Here is a 20,879-nt window from a genome sequence, read left to right on the forward strand (position 1 = left end):
ACCCTCATTATCTCTGGCCTGATCCTCCCTGGGACCTGGTATGGCTGCTGCTGCATGATTTTCTCTAGGTCACTGCAGAGGTGGTGGTCCCAATACATTGAAGCTAGGTTTCAAGACCACTGGATTGGAAGCCCCAGCCCTTGCAGGTAAGACTGAATGACAGTGACCCTCTGTAGTCTCATGTGCCCAGTAAGAAAATAAAAAAACACTTCTTTTAAAGGACAGTAGTGTAAAACAATCTGAGCCAGGTAGGGGTGGAAACATAGAAGACAAACTACAATTCCTTTTCTTTGCCTATTTAGTTTGAAGAATCAGCCATGAAATCACCTTATGACAATGAAGGTAACTGTTCTTTTCATGAACATCTCAAACTTGAGAGGATACATGAGGTGAGGAGTCTGTACAGGTACAATGAACATTTTGACCCTTTGCTTCCTGCAACTCATGCTGGCAGGCAATGCCAAACTCAACTCAGGAGAAGGCAGTCAGAGTTAGAAAGTCACAGGAGCCTGTAGGGCTATAGATGGGAGACCTGGGAAGCAGGGACAACAGGAATACAAACTGTCTCTATAGGAGAATTCTTTGCATGCACCCCCCACTATTGGTGTTATGCTCCAGTGTCCCCTCTGGATGCAGTCTGTGTTACCCACATAGAGCTGCTGCAGCGGGTATTAGCTGATCCATAGCTCCTGGCTTCCCTCTCCTCTGGGAAGAAACCTTCTTCTGACAAAGGGATTTTGCCTCCCAGGATTTTGCTTATCACAGGACCAACTGTACACATACAAAAAGGCTGAGACAATACTGGGCCCAAAGACTGGACAATTCACCTGCGGACTCAGCAATGCCTCTGAGCCAGGCTGAACTTGACCTCCCCCATCCCTCCACCAGAGACCACATTCTTGCATTTGTCTCCTCATAGCAGGCCTTACTCCTCACAGGTGATTGCAGTGAGTGTCCATCAAGAAATGGTGGATGTATAGCCCATCAGGCCCTCCTACACTCTTGGCACTCCAAACTCTTATGGATCTGGAATGGTGCTACCAATCCTCCATCCTTGGGAGAGTTGAGAATACATCACCAGGCCTCTTTCTGAAGAGCTGAGCTTTCACAGAAGCCTACCTCCACACTTACTACCTGAGTACCTATATGTTCATTTTGGTTCTGCTTTTTCTTTGTAAAGCCTTCTGAGAAACAAAGGGGATGTAAACACACATGAATAATTTCTTTGTGTATAACTAGAATGGAATTAGAATACAGAGATATCATATTTATTGTAGGCTAAGTATTAACTGGAACAAAACTGCTACAGTCCAAATGGGTGACATAAAAATCCACCGAAGATAAATATGTTAGCAAAGCTCAGTGACTCCCTGTGGAATCCAATTTCTTGCAGCTGGCTCAGCTTGTGTTCTTTCTGTGTCCTCTTGAGCAGGTTCCCTAAGGAATTCTCACTAATCAATCTTTCTTCCACTTGCTCCTTCTCACACAGTTCTGGATTCTGTTTTGTTGTCATTGGTTACCATTTTCACATGGGTTAACCAGTGGAATCATACTAGGTGGAAGGTTTTCTGAACCATACGAAGCACGTTGTTTTAATGATACTGTTTGAACTCAGTGCCTTGTGCTTGGTAGGCAAGTGCTCTATTGCTTGAGCCATACCTTCAGTCATTTTTGCTTTAATTTCTTTTCCAGACAAGGCCTTTTACTTTGCCTAGGCTGAACATGGAGCATGATCCTCCCATTTCTGCCTCCCAAGCAGCTAGGGTTACAGGTGTGTACCACCATGTCCAGTCCTGAGAAAGCACTTTAAAATTTTCTTCTCATGCACAGCCATAAGTGAAGCTAAGCAGCTATAAAAAGGAACTAGAGCTTTATCCCTGTTTGTGAGTAAAGAAACAGAGGGTCTGAGAATTATGTGATTGCCTGAGAACACAAAACTTAATATAGCAGAGCTGGATTTGAGGTCAGGTCTTCAAGTCCACATCCATTTTTTCTGAAGGGGAGACAGGTGGGCACATTGTTGGTCTATGCTGGTGAAGATGGTGACAAATGAATTGTGGGTTGGGGTAGGAGGGGCACTAAGACATACATTTTCTTGTTTATTTGCTCTATCGAGTTCCCATATGAGAATCAGTTCAAATCTATTCCCTAGTTAGCCTTGAAACTGTTCTGGGCTGTGAAGTGGTGCTGGGTTTGGCTAGAACTCACATCCTGAAAACTTATGAGGTTTCAGGCTGCCCCCGACCCCAGCTCACTCACCTGATCGGATGAGTAGGCCACCAGCTTTTCCATGATGGCCGCCCGTGTCAACTCTGGGTAGGCTTCCTGCAGCCGCCGGGTCACTTTGGTCCGAGCAGCGAGCAGGGCCACCAGAGTGGCTTCACTGGCACTTCCCTAAATCCAAGAGAAAGAGCAAAATGAAATCCAAAATACAGCAAAGTGATCAGTATGCAAGCTATTAAAGGATAAATTGGTTCTTTTTACTCAAAAACTATCCAAGATCTGTGAAGACCTATTCCACTGTGTGTGTGTGTGCACACGTGTGTGCATGGAGGGTACACTAGTACTGGGACTTGAGCTCAAGTCCCAATACCGTCCTTTAATTTTTTTTTTTTTTTTGCCTGAAACTCTACCACTGGAACTACAGTTCTACTTCCAGCCTTTGCTGAGTAGTTTATTGGAGTTAAGAATCTCATGGACTTTCTAATCCAGGCTGGCTTCAAACTGTGATGCTCAGATCTCAGGCTCTTGAGTAGCTAAGATTACAGGTGTGAACCACCCACACCTCATAGTGTACACCAGGCCTGTAGGATGCTTTCCTGTGTTCCTCTCCTGCCTATGATTTTCATCTCCATTGGAGGAGGCTGGCTAGGGCAGCCACACAAGCTCTGTGAACATATCCATTGAGCAAGTTGTATTTGTTTTTAAAATGAAGTCCACTTTTCTTGAGAGATTGTTGTGTAAGAGTTTGCTTAATCCCTAATGCTGAAGGCTGAATTGTGTCCCCACCCCTAGTTCACAAATCATAGCCTTAAACAATATTATCTCAGAATGTAACTGTACTTAGAAAAGATCTTGAAAGTGATAAGTAAGTTAAAAGAAGATCTTTAGGGTAGGCCCTAATCCAATCTCACTGGTGTGCTGATAACAAATTAAAATTATCCACCCATCATTAGCCCCACCAAGGACAGAGAACTTGAAGCTATCTTGAAACTATAGGGAGAAGCAGCTGCATGCAGGCAAGCCAGGAAGAAGCCTTGGAAGGGACTTGAACTACTTGCCTGTAGATCTCAGAGATAGTAAGTTTCTGTTTAAGTCACGCAACCTCTGATGCTTTGTTAAGGCAATCCTAGCAAATGAATGCAACTCCTGTCAACAGTTTGTTCTGCAAATCAAAATCTACCCTCTGAGGTTCAGAGTGGCTGAGAGGTATGGATTCAATGCACTCCATGTTATTCATTTAATTTGTTCTTTTTTTAAAAAGCTCTAAAATTATTTTTGTCCTCAGGTGTGGGAAATGATGCTCAGAGGGATTCCATAATTTTCTCCCAAAATGGCAGCTAGAAAGTACCATAGTGGGAAATAAACCCATGCTGGCTGGCTTGATGGCATGGGCCTCCCTACATTGTGTGCAGCTCCCTCCTGCTCCTCCCCCTCCTCAGTCTCCTCCTCCCCCTCCTCTTCCCTCTTCTCCCCGGCCCTCTTCCTCCTCCTCTCCCTTTCCTCTTTCCTTCCTCCTCCTTCTCCTTCCTCTCCTTCCCCTCTTCCCTTTTTGTGTCAGTATTTGAGCTTGAACATAGTGTATGAGCACTATCCTATAGTTTGTTCACTCAAACCTGACCCTCCATCACTTGAGCTACAGCTCTACTTCAGGCTTTCTGGTGGTTATTTGGAGATAAGAGTCTCATGGACTTTACTGCTTGGCCTGGGTAGGATTATCAGTGTAAGCCACCAGCACCCAGCTATAGCTCCCTTCTTAGGCAAATCCCAGAAGAAGCCTACCAACTAGCCAGAGCTAACATTAGAAAGAATAAATAAAAGAAGTTAGGTATTTATTGAACATGAAAGAGGTCCAGAAAAGAAATACACAATGAAATAATTATGCAAAAATGCTCACATATTAACATTTATGGACCCTTAGTTCGTTCTGAGTTACCATTCCACTGCTTTTACTTATTCTTCAGAACCAACTCACGTCCCTTGGGGAAATGAACAGACCATAAAGATAAAATTATTTCTGGCAAGGTGCCGATAGCTCACAACTGTAATCTGAGTTATTCTGGAGGTTAAGATCTGAGGACTGAGATGCAAAGCTAGCCCAGGCAGACAAGGTCCTGAAATCAAGCCCCGGTATTGGTGTGGGTGCACATACATACACACATGCACACACACACAATAAAATCATTTATTCATGTTTTCCTAGATATAGTGAATGAGTTCAAATATATCTATATATTATCCTCTTAATTAAGCATCTAAAATGGACCTTATGTTCCCTTCAGCCTATATTTTCATAAGCAGGGCTTTTAGACATAGTTATAGACCATGCGAAGGAAATATGTATGGTAAAGCTCAACAGGAAATCCAAGCTCTCTAAGTACAGGCACTGCATTTTTTTTTTGGCCTGTCCTGGGGCTTGAATTCAGGGCCTGGGCATTGTTCCTGAGCCACTTCGTGCTCAAGGCTATTGCTCCACCACCTGAGCTACAGCTCCATTTCTGGCTTTTTCTGAGTAGTTTATTGGAGTTAAGGGTCTTTTCTTGGACAGACTTTTCTGTCGAAGCTGGTTTTGAAGTATGATGCTCAGATCTCAGCCTCCTGAGTAGCTAGGATTATAGGTATGAGCCACCAGCACCCAGCTCAGGCACTGTATTTTACATTGCTCCTATCCACTTCACTCTTCCTTTTTCATGGCTTACTTCTACTTATTCCCATGAAGGGAGCAATAAAGACCCATTCCCTTATGAAAGATCCACCATTGGAAGAGAGAATAGAAAAACAAGTTGAGAGGCACAGCTCCCTGCTCTCACCCTTAACACTACTGTGGCTGTGATGGCAGCTTCCATACCTGTAACCTTGGAACCGCATTGTTCATCCTCTGAACCAGTCTGATGAATGCCTTTGAATCACCATGCCAATTTATTGTGTTTTGTTTGTTTGTTGGATGGGAGAAGAACAACATTGGCCATATCCTCAGAGAAAAGTCTCCTCCTTTGGTCAAGAAAAATAACTTTTAACAATAGTAACAAAGGCCTATGAAAGAAATCATCACTAGAGTACTCAAACCACAATAGATCTGAAGCAGCCAAGAGGGTGCAGCGAACTTGAGCACAAAGGCCAGGAGATCTCTCTGCACTTTGCTGGAAGCAGATCTTTACTGAGGGAAGAATGGAGAAGCCGAAGATTCTTTAGTAAGAGAGCAGAGATGATGGCCAGTGCTATTGCTTCAGGGGACAAAGGTTGCCATGGCAAGCCGGCTAAGAGGCAGGAAAGGATGCTACTGAGCAAGGAAACAGCCATGAGCAGAAAGGTCCTTTCATCTTCTGGTTTTTCCAAGTGTCACGTCACATGGGGAGATAAATTGGCAGCTTTTCATCCACAAGAGCTTTCAAACCCAATTAAGAGACTATTTTTTTTTTTTTGTAGGCCACATTTGTCTAGCCACACAATGATTTGCCATTTGGCTCAGACGTCATTACAGCGTGCCTGCCTGCCTGGCAGCTGTGATCACAGCTCTGAGTGGATCGATAAGGCAGGCTGGCTCTTGGGCTGTCACCAGGCTTGATGCTTTTTGGGGCCTTACAAATTACAGACAATCAGCCTTATCATCTGGGAAGGGCAAGCCTCCTACTGCAAGCACTGTCCTAGCAGTTTGCTTTCCTGCTAGCAAAACCGAGTGAGTCTGGCTTATAGGGAGGTTGTACTAAAGCCTAGGTAGAGAGATGCCAGGACCAGTTCTACTCAAATGCGAGGACTTCTGATAATAGCAATATCTTTGAAAAGATTCTTTAACCCATAATAGCAGGCACACCTCTAAACCCAGAGAGCTGATGTAACTCACAATGCTCCTCTATCTTACTCACTAACCTTATCTTGTGTAAGCTTTTGTCCCTGGCTGGCTAGATATCTTACCTTTCTGCCTCTCAATTTCCTCCCTGTGCAAAAAGACTGTCAGTAAATATTTGGGGGAAAAGAATGATGACAGAAAGTACAAGAAATAGGCTTAGACCTAGCTAAGTTCATAGATGTTCAAAGGAAAGTAGTCATTACTATAACTGACAGTGTCAATTGGTGAAACTCTGAGAAGTGTCAAACTAGAGGACCCGTCTGGAGGTACCACCAAGAACTAAATGTGAAATTGCTTTCCTTATGAGATCCAGACTCAGAAATGTTCCCTTTGGTGGTTGTGGGAAATTGGCTTGGATTTTGCAGGGAGCATGGATGTTGGAACAAAATCAGGAACAAGAGACATCACCAGGACAGCCCCAGAAACTGTTTATCTTGGAAGGTATTTGCCTCTCATCCTAAAGGGTGAAATGTTATTTATAGAGTAAAAAATTTAATGTAACATCATATCCTAGGTATTGATTTACACATTATGATACATCATAGGAGAACATACAGTAATATTATTCTCAATGAATATTTAAACAATGAAAAGTACAATAAAATAAAACACTACAAAATTCTGTAAATATTGATCTTCTGAATTTAACATACACACATATAGATATTGAAATAACACTGGTAGCACTGGAGTGGGAGGAATTATGACAAATATTATCACTGTATTTTCTATCTTTACAATGAATGTCCAGTTTCCATAAATGGAAAGGGTGATACTTTTTCCAAGTGAAATATTGGAACCAAGATAAATAAATTGGCTATGCTGAAAAATTGAAATGATTTCGAGGAAACTATAAGACCTGTTTGTCAAAAACAAAGAGAGAAAAATGGCAGAAAAGGAAAGTATCCTAAGAGAGAAATTCAAGAAGAGGCATCCAAATCTGCATTGAAGAATTGAAGCACCTGAAACCAGAGTAGAAGTGGCCACAGATAGTAACTAAGATGAAAATGAAGGAAAAGTTCCCCCAGATTGTAAGAAAAACTGAGTCTCAGGTTGCCAGATCTTAAACCAAAATGAACAGGACAAATGGAAAAGTGGATAATGGCAGAATGTAAGTGAAAGTGCTTCCAGCACTACATATACCATTAGGGCCAGACCAGTCCTTACTTAAGAACTCATAGCCACACCCCTGCAGGCAACACTGATGGGTCTCCCAGGCCTTGACTGGCTGTCTTCTTCCCCTTTGGGCAGTCAAGCTTGTTTCTATCGATAAACATGATAGGAGTGTCCTTGTACCAGAGCCCAGAAGCCTCCTCAGCAGTTGGCTGCTTTTTGAGGACATATGAAGCCCCTTTCCAAGCCAGGACACGTAGGTGTGGTGTGTTTCTTGGCCATGCTGTATAACCTCTGACAAAAAGAAGCTATCACTTCAGTAGAACATCTTACTGTGATATTTTAATGTATGGTTCACAGCATCCCACTGATGTTTTATTTGCAATAGAACTAATATTTCATTTTCACCAGCTCTCTACTTCTAACATCTTATGTATGATAAAGTGAGATAACCAAAGCATGGGAGAGATAAATTGAGCTCACAGAGGGAAGGATTCTGAGCCCAACTGTTAGTGCCTGCTGGTCACAGGAAACATTGCTCAGGGACACCTACATCAGACTGACTTGGAATTCATATCCCTGGGCTTACCTAAAACCTGCTTAATTCGAATCTCTAAAGATAGGTGATACATGCATAATGTAGTAGGCCAGATAATGCAACTTCTACCCCCAAAGAGTCCAGGTCTCCATACCTAGAAACTGACTGTTTATAAAGAAAAGTTGACTTCACTGATGTGATTACATTAAGAACTTTGACTTGGGGAGATTATCTTGGATTATCTGAGTGGGCCCAATTTAATTCCGTGAGCCTTTAAGAGTAGAGACACACTTTCTCATCTGCAGTCACAGGAAGATGTGAGTATGAAAGAAGGATCTGGGAGATACAAGACGAAAAGAATGGAGGAGCACAGAATCAAAGGCCAAGGATTTTCAGAAGCTTCTAGAAGCTGGAGGAAGTGAGAAAATAGATTCTCCATTTGGGTCTCCTGGGTATCAACCTTGATTCTAGCTTTTGACCTACAGAAATGTAAGAAAATAAACTTTGTGAAGCCACTTGAATATGTACAGTAGTGGTAATTTGTTACAGCAGCCACAGTGTCAGGATGAGACACCAGACAGCTTGTTTCCTAATTGAATTTGTGATCTCATAAAAAGCATTGTCCAGGATGGACTTAGTGTTCTTACCCACTGAAGGGGTGCAGCCATCACTGCTTAGTCAGAGTGTCCGAAAGACAATCTCTGAAAAAAAAGCCCTTTGCTCCAAAGTTAGCAGTGCTCAGTGTCACGGGCGTGACCATTAACTTGACATGAGAAAAAGGATGTGAGAGAGGAGGGTAGATGAATATAGTTCTACTTCCATTTTACAAAAACAAAACAAAACAAAAGACCTTTTAAATTCATAAAGTCCAACTCATCCCAAAGACATTTGTCCTACAGATCAGGTAGAATGGGGAACTTGTCATGACTACCATGTGGAGCTGTCTTATTCCCTTAAATAAGCCTGATCACATAGATATTCTCCACATTATATTCCAAGGTAAAAAGTCAGGCACTGGTGGCTCACTCCAGCAATCCTATCCACTCAGGAGGCTGAGATGTGAGGACTGTGATTTGATGCCAGCCAGGGTAGAAAAGTCTATGAGGCTCTTATCTCCAATTAACCACCAGGAAACTGGAAGTGGAGCTCTGACTAAAAAGTGGTAGAATACAAGCCTTGAGTGAAAGCACTCTGGGACAGTGCCCAGGCCTAAGTTAAAAAAAAAAAAACAATGGATGAAGTGTACACATAGAAACAGCATTCTTGGTAAATAGCAGCATCCTTGGCTAAACTATTGGCTGACAGACAAGCAGCACTTACAGCCATCAAAGCATGGGCACAACTGTCACTTGTCCTGTAGTTGTTGTGTCACAAGATATGAAATCTGTCAACTTACCTCCTGGGAGTCAAGAGGAAAGCTATCTGATACCCTCATGTGTAAAATATGCCCCTAATTCATAGTGTCATAGTGATATTTCAATGTGCCCTGAAACGACTTAAGGATATTTGCCCACTATGGAGGTCTCAATATTAATGTTGTGTGTTTCTATTTCCATTCCCGGCTTTGGGACAGCTACTCTTCTCAGCCACAACTAGACCCGAGTGCTGTTGTAGCTACTGAGAGACAGCCATACCTGCATCCTGCCAACTCCAGCACCAAGGGTTTCTCCAGAGCTCAGCTTTCTTCTCTAGAAGAAATATCAGGTCACAGCAAGATGCACTATAGGCACCCACTTTTCCATTTGCCATTGTGGCCCATTGTGGAGCCTGTGCCTACCAGAAAGATGCTCTCCTGCACCCTGTACCACCTTACCTGGATCACTCCTCCCCCTTCTCCAGAACTGCCAGCCAAAAATGCCCCTGGCAGCTCCAGCATCTTCCCAAGCCAGTCCATCATCACTGTCTCCAGCTCTGTGCATGCTGGGCTTGCAGCCTGTGGGGAAAGAGAGAGTTAAGTTTCCTGGCTGCTTTGGATGAAAAGATGAGAGGCCAGGTGCTGATGGCTCATGCCTCATAGTCTTAGCTTCTCGGGAAGCTGAGATCTGAAACCAGCCTGGGCAGGAAAGTCCATGAGGCACTTATTTCTAATTAATCATCAAAAGCCAGAAGTGGAGCTGTGGCTCAAGTGGTAGAGCATTATTAGGCTTGAGTGATAAAGCTAGGAAGACAGCATTCAAGGCTTGAGTTTAAATTCCAGTACTGACACACTAAAAATGTGAGATGATTTTGTTGTGATCAACTTAACACCCATGAGTAGGAATTAATTCCATGGTTGCTATGGTTTAAATGAGTCTCTGAAAATTCTTGTGTTGGGAACAGAATCTCCATTGACAGGGAATTAAGAGATGAAGCCTTGAAGGGTAGGCCTTGAGTAGGCCTTGGGGCCTCCTCCCTCCTGAACTGATTAAGGCTGCCATCGAGGGAGTGAGTCAGATATAAACATGAAGGGTAGAAGATTAGCCCAACTCCTATGTCACAGTGCTCTGACTTCCACCCCATTTTCACACAGCAAGGGACCTTTGTTGCCAGGCACAAGTGCCATATTCATGGACTTCCTGACCTCTAGGATCAAGAGTTGGGCACATTTCTAAGGCTTAGACATTACCCAGTCTGTGGTCTTGTTCTAGCAGCAGAAGACAGACAATGTTGGATTCTGGTTTCCCCCAACTCCACAGTGGCAGCAAAGACTCTGCTTTAACTGTGAGGCTGAGTTCCTCACAGCACCAACTCATTGCTGAGGGGCACTCCAGGCAAGCAGTACTGAGAGCTTCATGGGGAGAGCATGTGCCCCCTCTCTTTCCACTGGGTACTCCCCAGCTCAGTGACAGGAAGCAGTGCATCACCTGCATGCAAGGCTCCGTATGTTTCCATGGGCCCCAACAGACATGGTGACCACACCATCCTCATCAAACCTTCACACAAACTTGGTCACAGGAGGTGAGCTATGACCTAACTGTCTTTCAAGATGTCATCCACCCATTATGCAGAGACAGCCATGCATTCTCTAGGGGCTGGGGCTGGAGCAAGGGGCTAGGTGTTGCAAAATTGTGGGGGCAGCAATAGGGTGTAACCTTCCACTAAATCCCAGATTAAAGTCACTCAATCTTAGATGGGCCTCGTATGCCTGAAGCAAATCTCAGTCATGCACTCCTTGACCAAGATTGGCATGGGAGAATTAGCTGGAAGGTGCACACAGGCATCCCAAGAAACTTCCTTCATCTTGCTCTATTGGGCAGGTACATGCTTGCTCACACATTCATCTGTATGCTTATAGAAGGAGCTAGAAAAGCTGGTAGACCTTCCTCCCTGGACTTAAGGGAATGGAAAGTGCCCAGTATTGAGTTGAGGAAGTAAGCATCATGTGCTTTCATATCTCAAATTAAAATTTTTGGTAACCCCTAGAAGAGAAAGGACATTGTCCAGAAAGAAATGTACTCCTTACCTGACATATGTAACTGTAACCTCTCTATACATTACCCTTACTATAACAGTAGATTTTTAATAACAATTTTGGTAACTTTACCCAGAGGGCCCTCCCCTTCTCAGTGCACACAGAGGTCAAAGGTTAACTTTTTCTGTCTGCATCTGGATCTATCTTTAAGGAGTCCCATGGCGACCAACAGATTCTCATATCTATCTGTGCATATCAATTTGGTAATGTGTTGCCAGCAAGAGAAAATGAGGGCTTGCTCCTTGTTGCTTGGATCAACCATTGTGGTAGGTTCTAGTCCAGCCTGGTTAAGCTCTAGCTCCAGCCAACAGACCTAGCACTCTCTGTGAAAAGCCACAGGTATCAAACAAGACAGGCTCTGAGACAGGGAGGCAAGGGCAGACACAATGACAGATCGATACTGAGTCACCCTGAAGGGAGAAGATGGCTCTAAGTCAGCAGAGCCCCACAAAGCCTGCTGTAATATCTAATAAAAGGTAATATCATTTAGAAGTATTGAGCTCAGCGTAGGCCATAATGCCACACCCAGACCAGCTCCACCAAGCGGAGGAGGCCCTGAGTGCATGCAAAAGAGCAGCGCAGACAGCTGTGGCAGAAGTCAGGGTGGTTGTATTTTTTCTCCCTTCCCATGCATCTGTGAGTCCTATTCACTGAGCATCTGATGACTTTTAGCTTGAAGAACAGGTCCAGGTGGGCGAAGCACCTAACTCAGCTGGTGCTATGAATTCAAAAGCTAATGGTTCTTCCTGCTCCTCAAGGCCCTCATTGAACATGAGCCAATACCCTAATGTGCACTAGCTCCTAAGAATTCTGGACTTTAGCCTTGAAGAAGTCCCCAAAGGATGGGCAGCCCAGGATGCTTGACAGCCAGTGGGACCAGATTCCAAGTTTTCCACATATAGTTATCGGTCTCTCCTGAAGTGTTGGGCTGGGTCTGAGGACTACCTTCCGAGCAGGGACCTTTCTAGGCATTTCATCCTACAGAAGAAGGAATGGGTGGCATGCAGGCAAGTGCTAGGTCCATTTCCAGACATTCCATCTCTGTGCACAGGGCTGGGTTGGTAGGTGGATTTTCTTCCCTTCATCTCCCTCCAGGAGGCACAACCTGCTGGAAGTTGGTTGCTCAGGCTTTGGGAGTGCCAAAACATCCTCTGGGGATATTTCTAGCTCTCAGCCTTGAGGCTTGGGCTGTGAAACTTTGTGACCTTGTGATTTTTATCCAAACTAAGAATGCGCACATATACATACGCACAATCTAGCCTGTATATAATCTATATGCATATATCCTGGCCTATATATAACATGTGTGTGCATATATATATATATATATCTTAGCCTATATATAGAGAGATACATAGATATGTAGATAGAAATACAGGTTATATATAACCTATATAATATATAAATACATATAGGGCATATAGGATATATAACCTATATAATAGGTCATATATACACATGTGTATGTGTATATATGTGTGTATATATATATGTGTGTATGTGTGTGTGTGTGTATGAAACCTAGCTAGATGCTGGTGGCCCACAATTGTAATCCTGGCTATTCAGGAGGCTGAGATCTGAGGATACCAGTTCAAAGCCAGCCCTGGCAGAAGAGTCCATTAGACTTTTATCTTCAATTGACCATCCAAAAGCCAGAAATAGAGATGTGAGTCAAATGGTAGAGCTCTACTCTTGTCAGAAAAAAGCAAATGAGAGTGCAAGGCCCTGAGTTCAAGCCCCAGTATTGGCATTAAACAAAACAATGACATCTGTGTAGAAATGGCATCTATGTAGAAGTGACATCTGTGTATAAGCCCCGTGTGTGTGTGTGTGTGTGTGTGTGTGTGTGTGTTCTTTTAGTCAGAATTTCTCTCCCTCTAGACTCTAGAACCTAGAGGCAACCTCCTTCAGTCTGAGCCCTTCCCTTCTAAGGTGGCCCTCATGGTCCACAGGCCCTGCAGCCCCCTCCTCCTCTCCCATGTGCATAGGGACCGCCTCCCATGCAGGGACCAGTGGGATACTCACCCAGGAGAAGCCGATGCAGCCAATAGCCCCACACAGCATGTCTGCGAGCAGAGCTGGGTATGAGCTGGCTGTGGGGAAGTAGGCAAAGAAATAGGGGCTATGCCAGTGGGTCACCTGCAGAGAGAAGAAGCATTTACTCAGGTGAGGGAGTCTGGCTGCACACTGTTTAGGACGCCCCAAGCTCCTTTCGATATCTCAAGACCTTGACTTAGATTTAGTCTCCCAAATTTTCAGGCATCTCTCACCTTCCTCCCATACCTCCTGATAACCTAAACCTTATTTCACTATACTACAACATGTCAGCTGACTATTGGTATGCTTGGTATTTTCTAGCTTAGAGGAAATGAAGTCTCCTAAAACAACAGTGATTTAGTATCTAGCCCAGTCCTCTGATCAAAGGAAGGCATTGAACCTGCTTGGTGTTTTCAAAGCTGCTCTAACAAATTGTGTGTGTGTGTGTGTGTGTGTGTGTGTGTGTTACCTGTATTGTTTGTTTGTTGTTGTTGTTGTTGTTTAGTTGGTCATAGGACTTGAACTCAGGGCCTGGGCTCTGTCCCTGAGCTTTTGTGCTCAAGGCTAGCGTTCTACCACTTCGAGCCACAGCTCCACTTCTGGTTTTCTGGTGACTAATTGGTCTAATTGGACTAATGGTCTTTCCTGCTCCGGCTGACTTCAAACCAATCCTCAGATCTGTTTCATGAATAGCTAGGATTTCGGGTATGAGCAAGCCCCCCTCCTTTTATTATTAGCTTCTCAATCATCACCTTAAAGAACACATTCTTGAGTGACATCAGTTTGGATAAACACATTCTTGAGTGACATCAGTTTGGATAGAGCACAGTCACTACTACATGTCATAAAGCAGGTACAATGTGTTTCACTTTTATGGAGTTATGATACAGTACTGTCTTATGTCTCTAATATTAGAGGATATCATTTAAAAGGCATTCTTTGAGACTTGATTGTACTTTTCCAGCAGAAGGCCCAGAGGATGAGAGAGTCCAAAGCTCTGTAAATAAATGTACTTTCAAAAAAAAGAAATGTACTTTCTTAGGAGTCTTTTTTCTTGTTTTAAATGCCTGATATTTGAAATTTCTTCACTTAGGTCCCAAATGTATACTTAGTCTCACTATTTCTTCCACACTTCCCTGTATTTTTCCTATTTCTTCCAGCCTAGCATTTTTCTGTGTCCCACAGACCTCTCCCCTTCTCTGTCCCATAGACAGACCACTGCCCCCCTGCCTTGTCTCCTGCCTGAACTGTAGACTTACACCTTCTTTAGCTCACAGGCATTGAACCTCTCCTTTGTGCTGCACCCTGGTCAGACACAGAGGAGAAGCTAAAGGACAAGGGGAGGGGACTAGAAGAAGAGAGAGAGAGACAGAGACAGAGACATGCAGAGAGAGACAGAGAGACAGAGGGACAGAAAGAGACTGAGACAGACAAAAGATAAAAATACAGAGAGACACAGAGAGAAACAGAGGGGAGAAGACAGAGATAGAGTGAATGAGAGAAAGACAGACCCAGACACAAATAGAGACAGAGAAGGAAACAAAAAAGAGAACAATAGAACTAGTCAAGACAGAATAACACAGAGATACAGAGAGAAGAGAGAAGGAGACAGAGTGAGAGAAAGAGAGACAGACAGCAAGAGGGACACAGAGACTGAGACACAGAGAGACAAAGACAGAGATAGACAACAAAGAGAAATACATAGAGACACAGAAATAGAGAGATAAAGACACAGAGAGAAACAGAGGGAAGAAAAATGAGAGAGACCAAGAAAGAGACAGAGACAGAGAAAAAGAAAGACACATAGAAACAGAGGGAAGAAGACAGAGATAGAGTAAACGAGAGAGGAGAAAGAAAGTGAAAAAGGGAGAGAGGGAGGAGAGGAGGGAGGAAAGGAGGGAAGGAAGAAAGAACGCCAAGCAGCTGGGCTTGAGGGTTGAGGTAGGGTGAGTGCTGGTGAATCTCAGAGGCCCCAAGGGAACGCACCGACAGGATGATGTATTCAGCACAGCTGGCCTGGACCCTACAGCATTTTAGAGGCCAGGAAAATGCTTTATTTTTAAACCCAGAAGACATAGTGAACTTTTAGGTCAAAGGGGAAAAAAAGCACCTATACTATTATTGAATTCATCTATGTCGTGGCACTTGTAAAGAGCAATTTTGCATATTTTAGTGAAAGAAAAAGCCCGGGAAGACAGTGCCCAGGGTCCATAGAGGAAGGTCAGGCCCCATCTTCATCTTCTCTCAGCAGCCCTAGAGGCCCCACACTGCCTCCGGCTCTGTTTCCTCCCTCCCTGCCCCTGGAAACCTGGAGAAAGTGAGAGCAGCTGTGGACTGGGAGAGGGGGTTGGAGATGGGAGGCCTCATGCTTGCTCTGGTCTCACTGCCATCAATCACAAGCCAGCAGCAGGCGAAGCTGGGACAGCCATCCAGGGGCCTGGCTCCATAGCCAGTTTCCCAGCTCTGCTCTGCAGAGTGTAATCTGAGCAGGAAGTCTGCAGTTTCTAGTCTCCTATCCCCCAGACTCCTCATCTACCTGACATTTGACTTCCCCTCCTCTGTATGGAGGCTTTATGCTGAGCAGCCTGGTGTATTTGCACAGCTTTCTGGCAAGCTCAGAATCCTGTGCTTACTCAAAGCATAAATACCAGTGGAAAATCTCCTGGAAGGTGAAAAATGAGAAGGCTGTGAACTCTGAAGCTCAGGGCCTGAGGCCCAGCCCCATTCAGAGGCCCCAGACTATGGGGCCTTTGCATTCTGTCTGAAAAGAAGAAACTAAGGTTTTGTTTTTTGTTTTTGTTTTTTGTTTGTTTCGTTTCAAACTCAGGGCCTTGCACTCTTGCTTGGCTTTTCTACTTTAGGCTGATGCTCCACCACTCAAGCCACATTTTTTCCACTTCTAGCATTTTTGCTGTTTAATTGGAGATAAGAGTCTCACAGGCTTTTCTGCCCTAGCTGGCTTTGAACTATGATCCTCAGATCAATGTCAGCCTCCTGGGTAGCTAGGTTATAAGCGTGATTCACCCACCAGCTTCCAGCAAGAGAGTTGTAATGATGCCAGATCTGTCCTGCACTGCATGGCATGTGCTTGTTTCTCATCAACTTTACAACCACAGAAGTGTTGTGGCAGAGGCGGGCAACCTGCCAGTTCCTAGCAATGCCAGGCCGGGACTTTGCACAGTATCTGTTGAAGGTGAATTGGCCCCCTTGGCAGGTTTGACTACCCTGTCAATGCCCTGACTGACCAGACCAGCTTACTCACAAAAGCAGGTTAATGGACAGCCTTTTAGACAGAAAATTACCCTGAAAAGACAGAAGGAGGAAGTGACATTTCAGTGCCAACTCTCTGCCCCCCTGAGGATCGGCAGTAGTGACTGGTTCTTTTTACTTCTGACTGGGCTGCTCTGTACCCTTGGGGCAGAAGGAATACCATGTTGGTCACACTAAACAAAATGAAGTGTTTTCCTCCATCCGTACCTGTGATTCACCTTCTGACAGACACACAAACAAAAAGGGGGGCACTGAGTCATCTGCAAACATGAGGTTCATTTCTTCTACTCAGCATTTAATGGAACACTATAGTCATAAACTTTATCATGGGGCAGGGCCGCCTGAGTCTCTGAAGTCCTTAGAGAAAAGTCCAAGCCCTGCCCTGGATGTTAACATGGTTTGAGTTAGAATCATGGTTCTGTCCTTACTAGTGGATCGCCTGATCTCTCTGAGCCACCGTTTCCTCCCTTGCAAAACATATGTGAGAAAGATTTAAAGGTGCAATGTCTAGATACCGCTATGCATAAAAAATAATATTTATCAAAATGAACTCCAGGAAATGGAAACAAGGTTATTTTTCTATGTTGTTGTTGTTTCTGTTTTCTTTTCTTTTTGGCTTGTTCATTTATCTGTCTTTGGAAGGGTAAGAGGGGGCACAGAAATGGAGGGACAAAGGGTAAACAAGTGCACCATTGGTACCCACTAGCCACTATATTGAAAATGAACTATACAGTTTGTGGGTGGGGACAGGAAAGAAAAACTGAGTGAGAGAGAGGGAAGGGGTAACATTTTCCCAATGAAATGTATTCTTCATCTGACTTCTGTAACTGTACATTACCATTATAATAACAATTTTAAAATCCGCACCCCCCCCCCAAAATGAGAAAGGGTTCTCTGCAATGTAACTTTTGTAAGGATTTGGTAAAAATAACACACATTGCATGGGTCATAGTGTGTGTCACATAAGCACACACCCCTCTGTTCTGTGACCTTAAGCACACACCTACCCCTGGCATAATTATCTTCTCAACATCCCTGATGATGTCCTCAAATGTCTCTGGTTCCTGCGGAGCAGTGTCAGGGATCAGGGGCCGCAGGTAGCCAGGCTCCACATCTGGATAGACCTGGCATTTCTCAATGCCTTCCAGGTAGTCAGCTACATAATCCACCATCTCTTTCCCTCTCCTCCGAAATTCATTTGCATTCATGATGATTGGGATCTGTCAGAGATAGAAAGACAAAAAAAATCTTGCTTGCAAAACATTGTACAGCCTCAGAACTAGAGAGCACACAATTCCAAGCAAGGAGATAGGTTAGGGCCACCTGGGCAGGGTTCTCTACCCTAGAGGCCATTCAACCCTCAACCAGGGGGCTTCCATGTTTGGATAAGGTGGACATGATATTAGATTAGCATTCTATACAAAAATCCTCCTTTTCCTCATCAGCTACAGCATAGATGACAGCATGGCTCCTCCTAATTTCATTTTTCACATTGATAAAAGATATAGGACCTCCCGGCACTGGTGGCTCATGCCTGTAATCCTAGCTATTCAAGAGGATGAGATTTAAAGATCATAATTTGAGGCCAGTCTCAGCAGGAAAATCCGTGAGACTCTTATCTCCAGTAACTACCCAAGAGCCAACAGTAGAACTGTGGCTCAAAGTGGTAGAGCACTAGCCTAGAGCAAAGAAGCTCCAGGACAGTGCCCACACACTGAATTCAAGCCCCAGGACTGACATAAAAAAAAAGACACAGAAAAACACAATGACATCCATGACCCATTCTAACACTGTTGACAAATACTGGCCAAGTTCAACCTCTGCCATTTTACCTAGCCATTTGACAGAGACAAGCCTTTGAGATGAAGGTAGCTACACTGACCTGCAGGGAAGAGCATGATTGAGGTTGAGAGAAGGCAACTAGACCTGTTTCCTTCTAAGCTAGGCTGTTGGTCTGTGCCCTCCAGGAGAAGAAGCACTATGTTGCCTATTCCAAACCAAAAAAGTTGGGTTTTTTTTCCCTCCACAATACATGAGATTTACTCTCTGATAGACATATAGGGTGAATGTTTCATTTGGTAGGGGCCTAAGTTATCTGTAATCAGCTTACCAGTGCTCATTCCTCAGAGCAGCATCCCCACAGGAGCAGGGCCTGAGGCTCCTGGAGCCTTGGGAGAAAACCCAGGCCCTGCCCTGGGAATTCATGTGATCTGAAGTGGAATCCAGCTCCCTCATTTACTAGATAATCACCTAACCTCTGTTACAAAATAGAAATAATCAGCTGGGGACTGTGGCTCCACTTCCAGGTTTTTGGTAGTTCACTGGAAGTACAAGTCTCATGGACTTTCCTGCCTGGGCCAGTTTCAAACCTTGACTCTCAGATCTCAGCCCTCCTGAGTAGCTAAGATTACACTCTAGAAATGCCTTTTAAGTAAATATGCTGGCAAGCTATATTTGTCCTCTGAAGCACACCAAAGCCTAAGAATTAGGAACTGAACAAAATAAAGAAAGATACACTGGCTTCCCAGAGCCACACGAACCTCTTTCTCATGGGAACAAGAGAACATGGCCAAAATGTGGCAAATGAAATAAATACATACCAACTTGCCATCAAAGAAGCATTCCCAGAGAAATTGTACAATGATACCTGGTTGATATTTTATAAATTGCTCTCTGTCTTTTATTTGCGGATTCTTATCCATCATGACCTTTACAGAAGGTGCCTGGTGCAAACCCATGGAGACTTTGGTGCTCATTTTGGAGCTGTTTGATCATTTGTGCCTTCAAGCTGGGCAAATATTAGCTAAGAGGTGTAGAGTACAATGATGGTGATAGTTTATGCTTTCCCAAGTCGATGAAAGAGCTTCTGTTGATATAACCTGATCTGTGGAGTAACAGCTGCCATCCACAGGTTTTACATGCAGTCTTTGTCATGCACAGTGAGTCAGTCACTGCCTTGGATTTCTGGCTCCACATTGTCTTGCACCAATGGCAGTCAGAGCACACCTCCAAACTCACATGCTTCAGGAAGCTAGGAACTACCCTGAACTCTCTCCAAATTCCCAATCACCCCTTACTCATGACATGACTTTATTTTCTATTGTAATTTTTCCACTGAAATCTGTTGCTAACCAGAGGATACCCCATGTAAGTTCTTCAACAAAAATCCCGAGGAACTAGAGCCCAAGAAGTGCTGCTGAGATTTGCTGAATAAGAATGAATGAGGGTTAGGAATGTGGCTTAGTGGTAGAGTGCTTGTTTAGCATGCAGGAAGCTCTGGGCTGCATTCCTCAGTACTATATACACAGGAAAAGCTGAAAGTGGCACTGTGGCTCAAGTAGTAGAGTACTAGCCTTGAGCAAAAGAAGCTCAGAGACAGTGCCCAGGCTCTGAGTCCATCCCCCGACTGGAAAAAGGACAAAGAAAAAAAAAGAAAGAAAGAAAGAAAGAAAGAAAGAAAGAAAGAAAGAAAGAAAGAAAGAAAGAAAGAAAGAAAGAAAGAAAGAAAGAAAGAAAGAAAGAAAGAAAGAAAGAAAGAGAGAGAGAGAAAGAGAGAGAGAGAGAAAGAAAGAAAGAAAGGAAAGAAAGAAAGAAAGAAAGAAAGAAAAGAAAGAAAGAAAGAAGGAAAGAAAGAAAGAAAGAAAGAAAGAAGGAAGGAAGGAAGGAAGGAAGAGGAAGGAAGGAAGGAAGATAGGGAGGAGGGAGGGAGGGAGGAAGGAGGGAAGGAAGGAAGGAAGGAAGGAAGGAAGGAAGGAAGGAAGGAAGGAAGGAAGGAAGGAAGGAAGGAAGATGAATGAATGGCTTTAGTTTTCTAACCTTTTTGGTACCAGAAATAGGGCTTGGATTCAGGGAGCTGTGCTCTTACTTGGCTACTTTGCTCAAGGTTGGTGCTCTACAACTTAAGCCACTCCCCTATTTCTGAATTTTTCTGGCTAATTGGAGATAAATGTCTCCAGATTTATCTTCTTGGACTAGCTTTGAACAGGGATTCTCAGATCCCAGCCTCCTGAGGTGCTAGGATTATAGGTGGGAGCCACCAGCATACTGCTATATAGCGAATTGGGCTCTAGAGCCAATCCACCAACTGGTCATATCTCTGCCACTAAAAGAATCACAGAGACAATCAGAATGCAACTATGACAGATTGCTGCAGTTCTGGGACTCTGATCATTTCCAGCACCCTGAGCCCCAGTCTTCACTCCCTGTAGCATGAAGATTGTAATCCTTGGACTCCATACATTGCCATTTGTCTTGAACCTTACCAAAGTCCAATAGAGGGTATGTTTTTATAAGTGGACTGGGAATTCTGCTTCCATGGGAGCTGGATAAGGAGCTTTGGTTGGTGACTGTAAATCTGAAAGTTCCAGAACCATCCAGGCACCACTGTGAGTGCAGGTGAGAAA

The 20,879-nt window shown here is 44.0% G+C and overlaps 1 protein-coding gene across 1 annotated transcript in view; it reads right to left on the reverse strand.

Moving 5' to 3' along the window:
* Ddc (dopa decarboxylase) overlaps positions 1–20,879 on the reverse strand; it is a 101,969-nt gene that overhangs the window by 63,270 nt on the left and 17,820 nt on the right. Inside the window, exons 2-5 of the mRNA XM_048339575.1 lie at positions 17,484–17,696; positions 13,195–13,308; positions 9,532–9,651; positions 2,260–2,394 (exon numbers count right to left, since the gene is read on the reverse strand). Of these exons, the coding sequence (XP_048195532.1) occupies positions 2,260–2,394; positions 9,532–9,651; positions 13,195–13,308; positions 17,484–17,684 (570 nt within the window). The 5' untranslated portion in view covers positions 17,685–17,696. The remainder of the gene's footprint in view (positions 1–2,259; positions 2,395–9,531; positions 9,652–13,194; positions 13,309–17,483; positions 17,697–20,879) is intronic.

Source organism: Perognathus longimembris, chromosome 2, assembly GCF_023159225.1.
Source record: "Perognathus longimembris pacificus isolate PPM17 chromosome 2, ASM2315922v1, whole genome shotgun sequence".
In the NCBI taxonomy this organism is placed as follows: domain Eukaryota; kingdom Metazoa; phylum Chordata; class Mammalia; order Rodentia; family Heteromyidae; genus Perognathus; species Perognathus longimembris.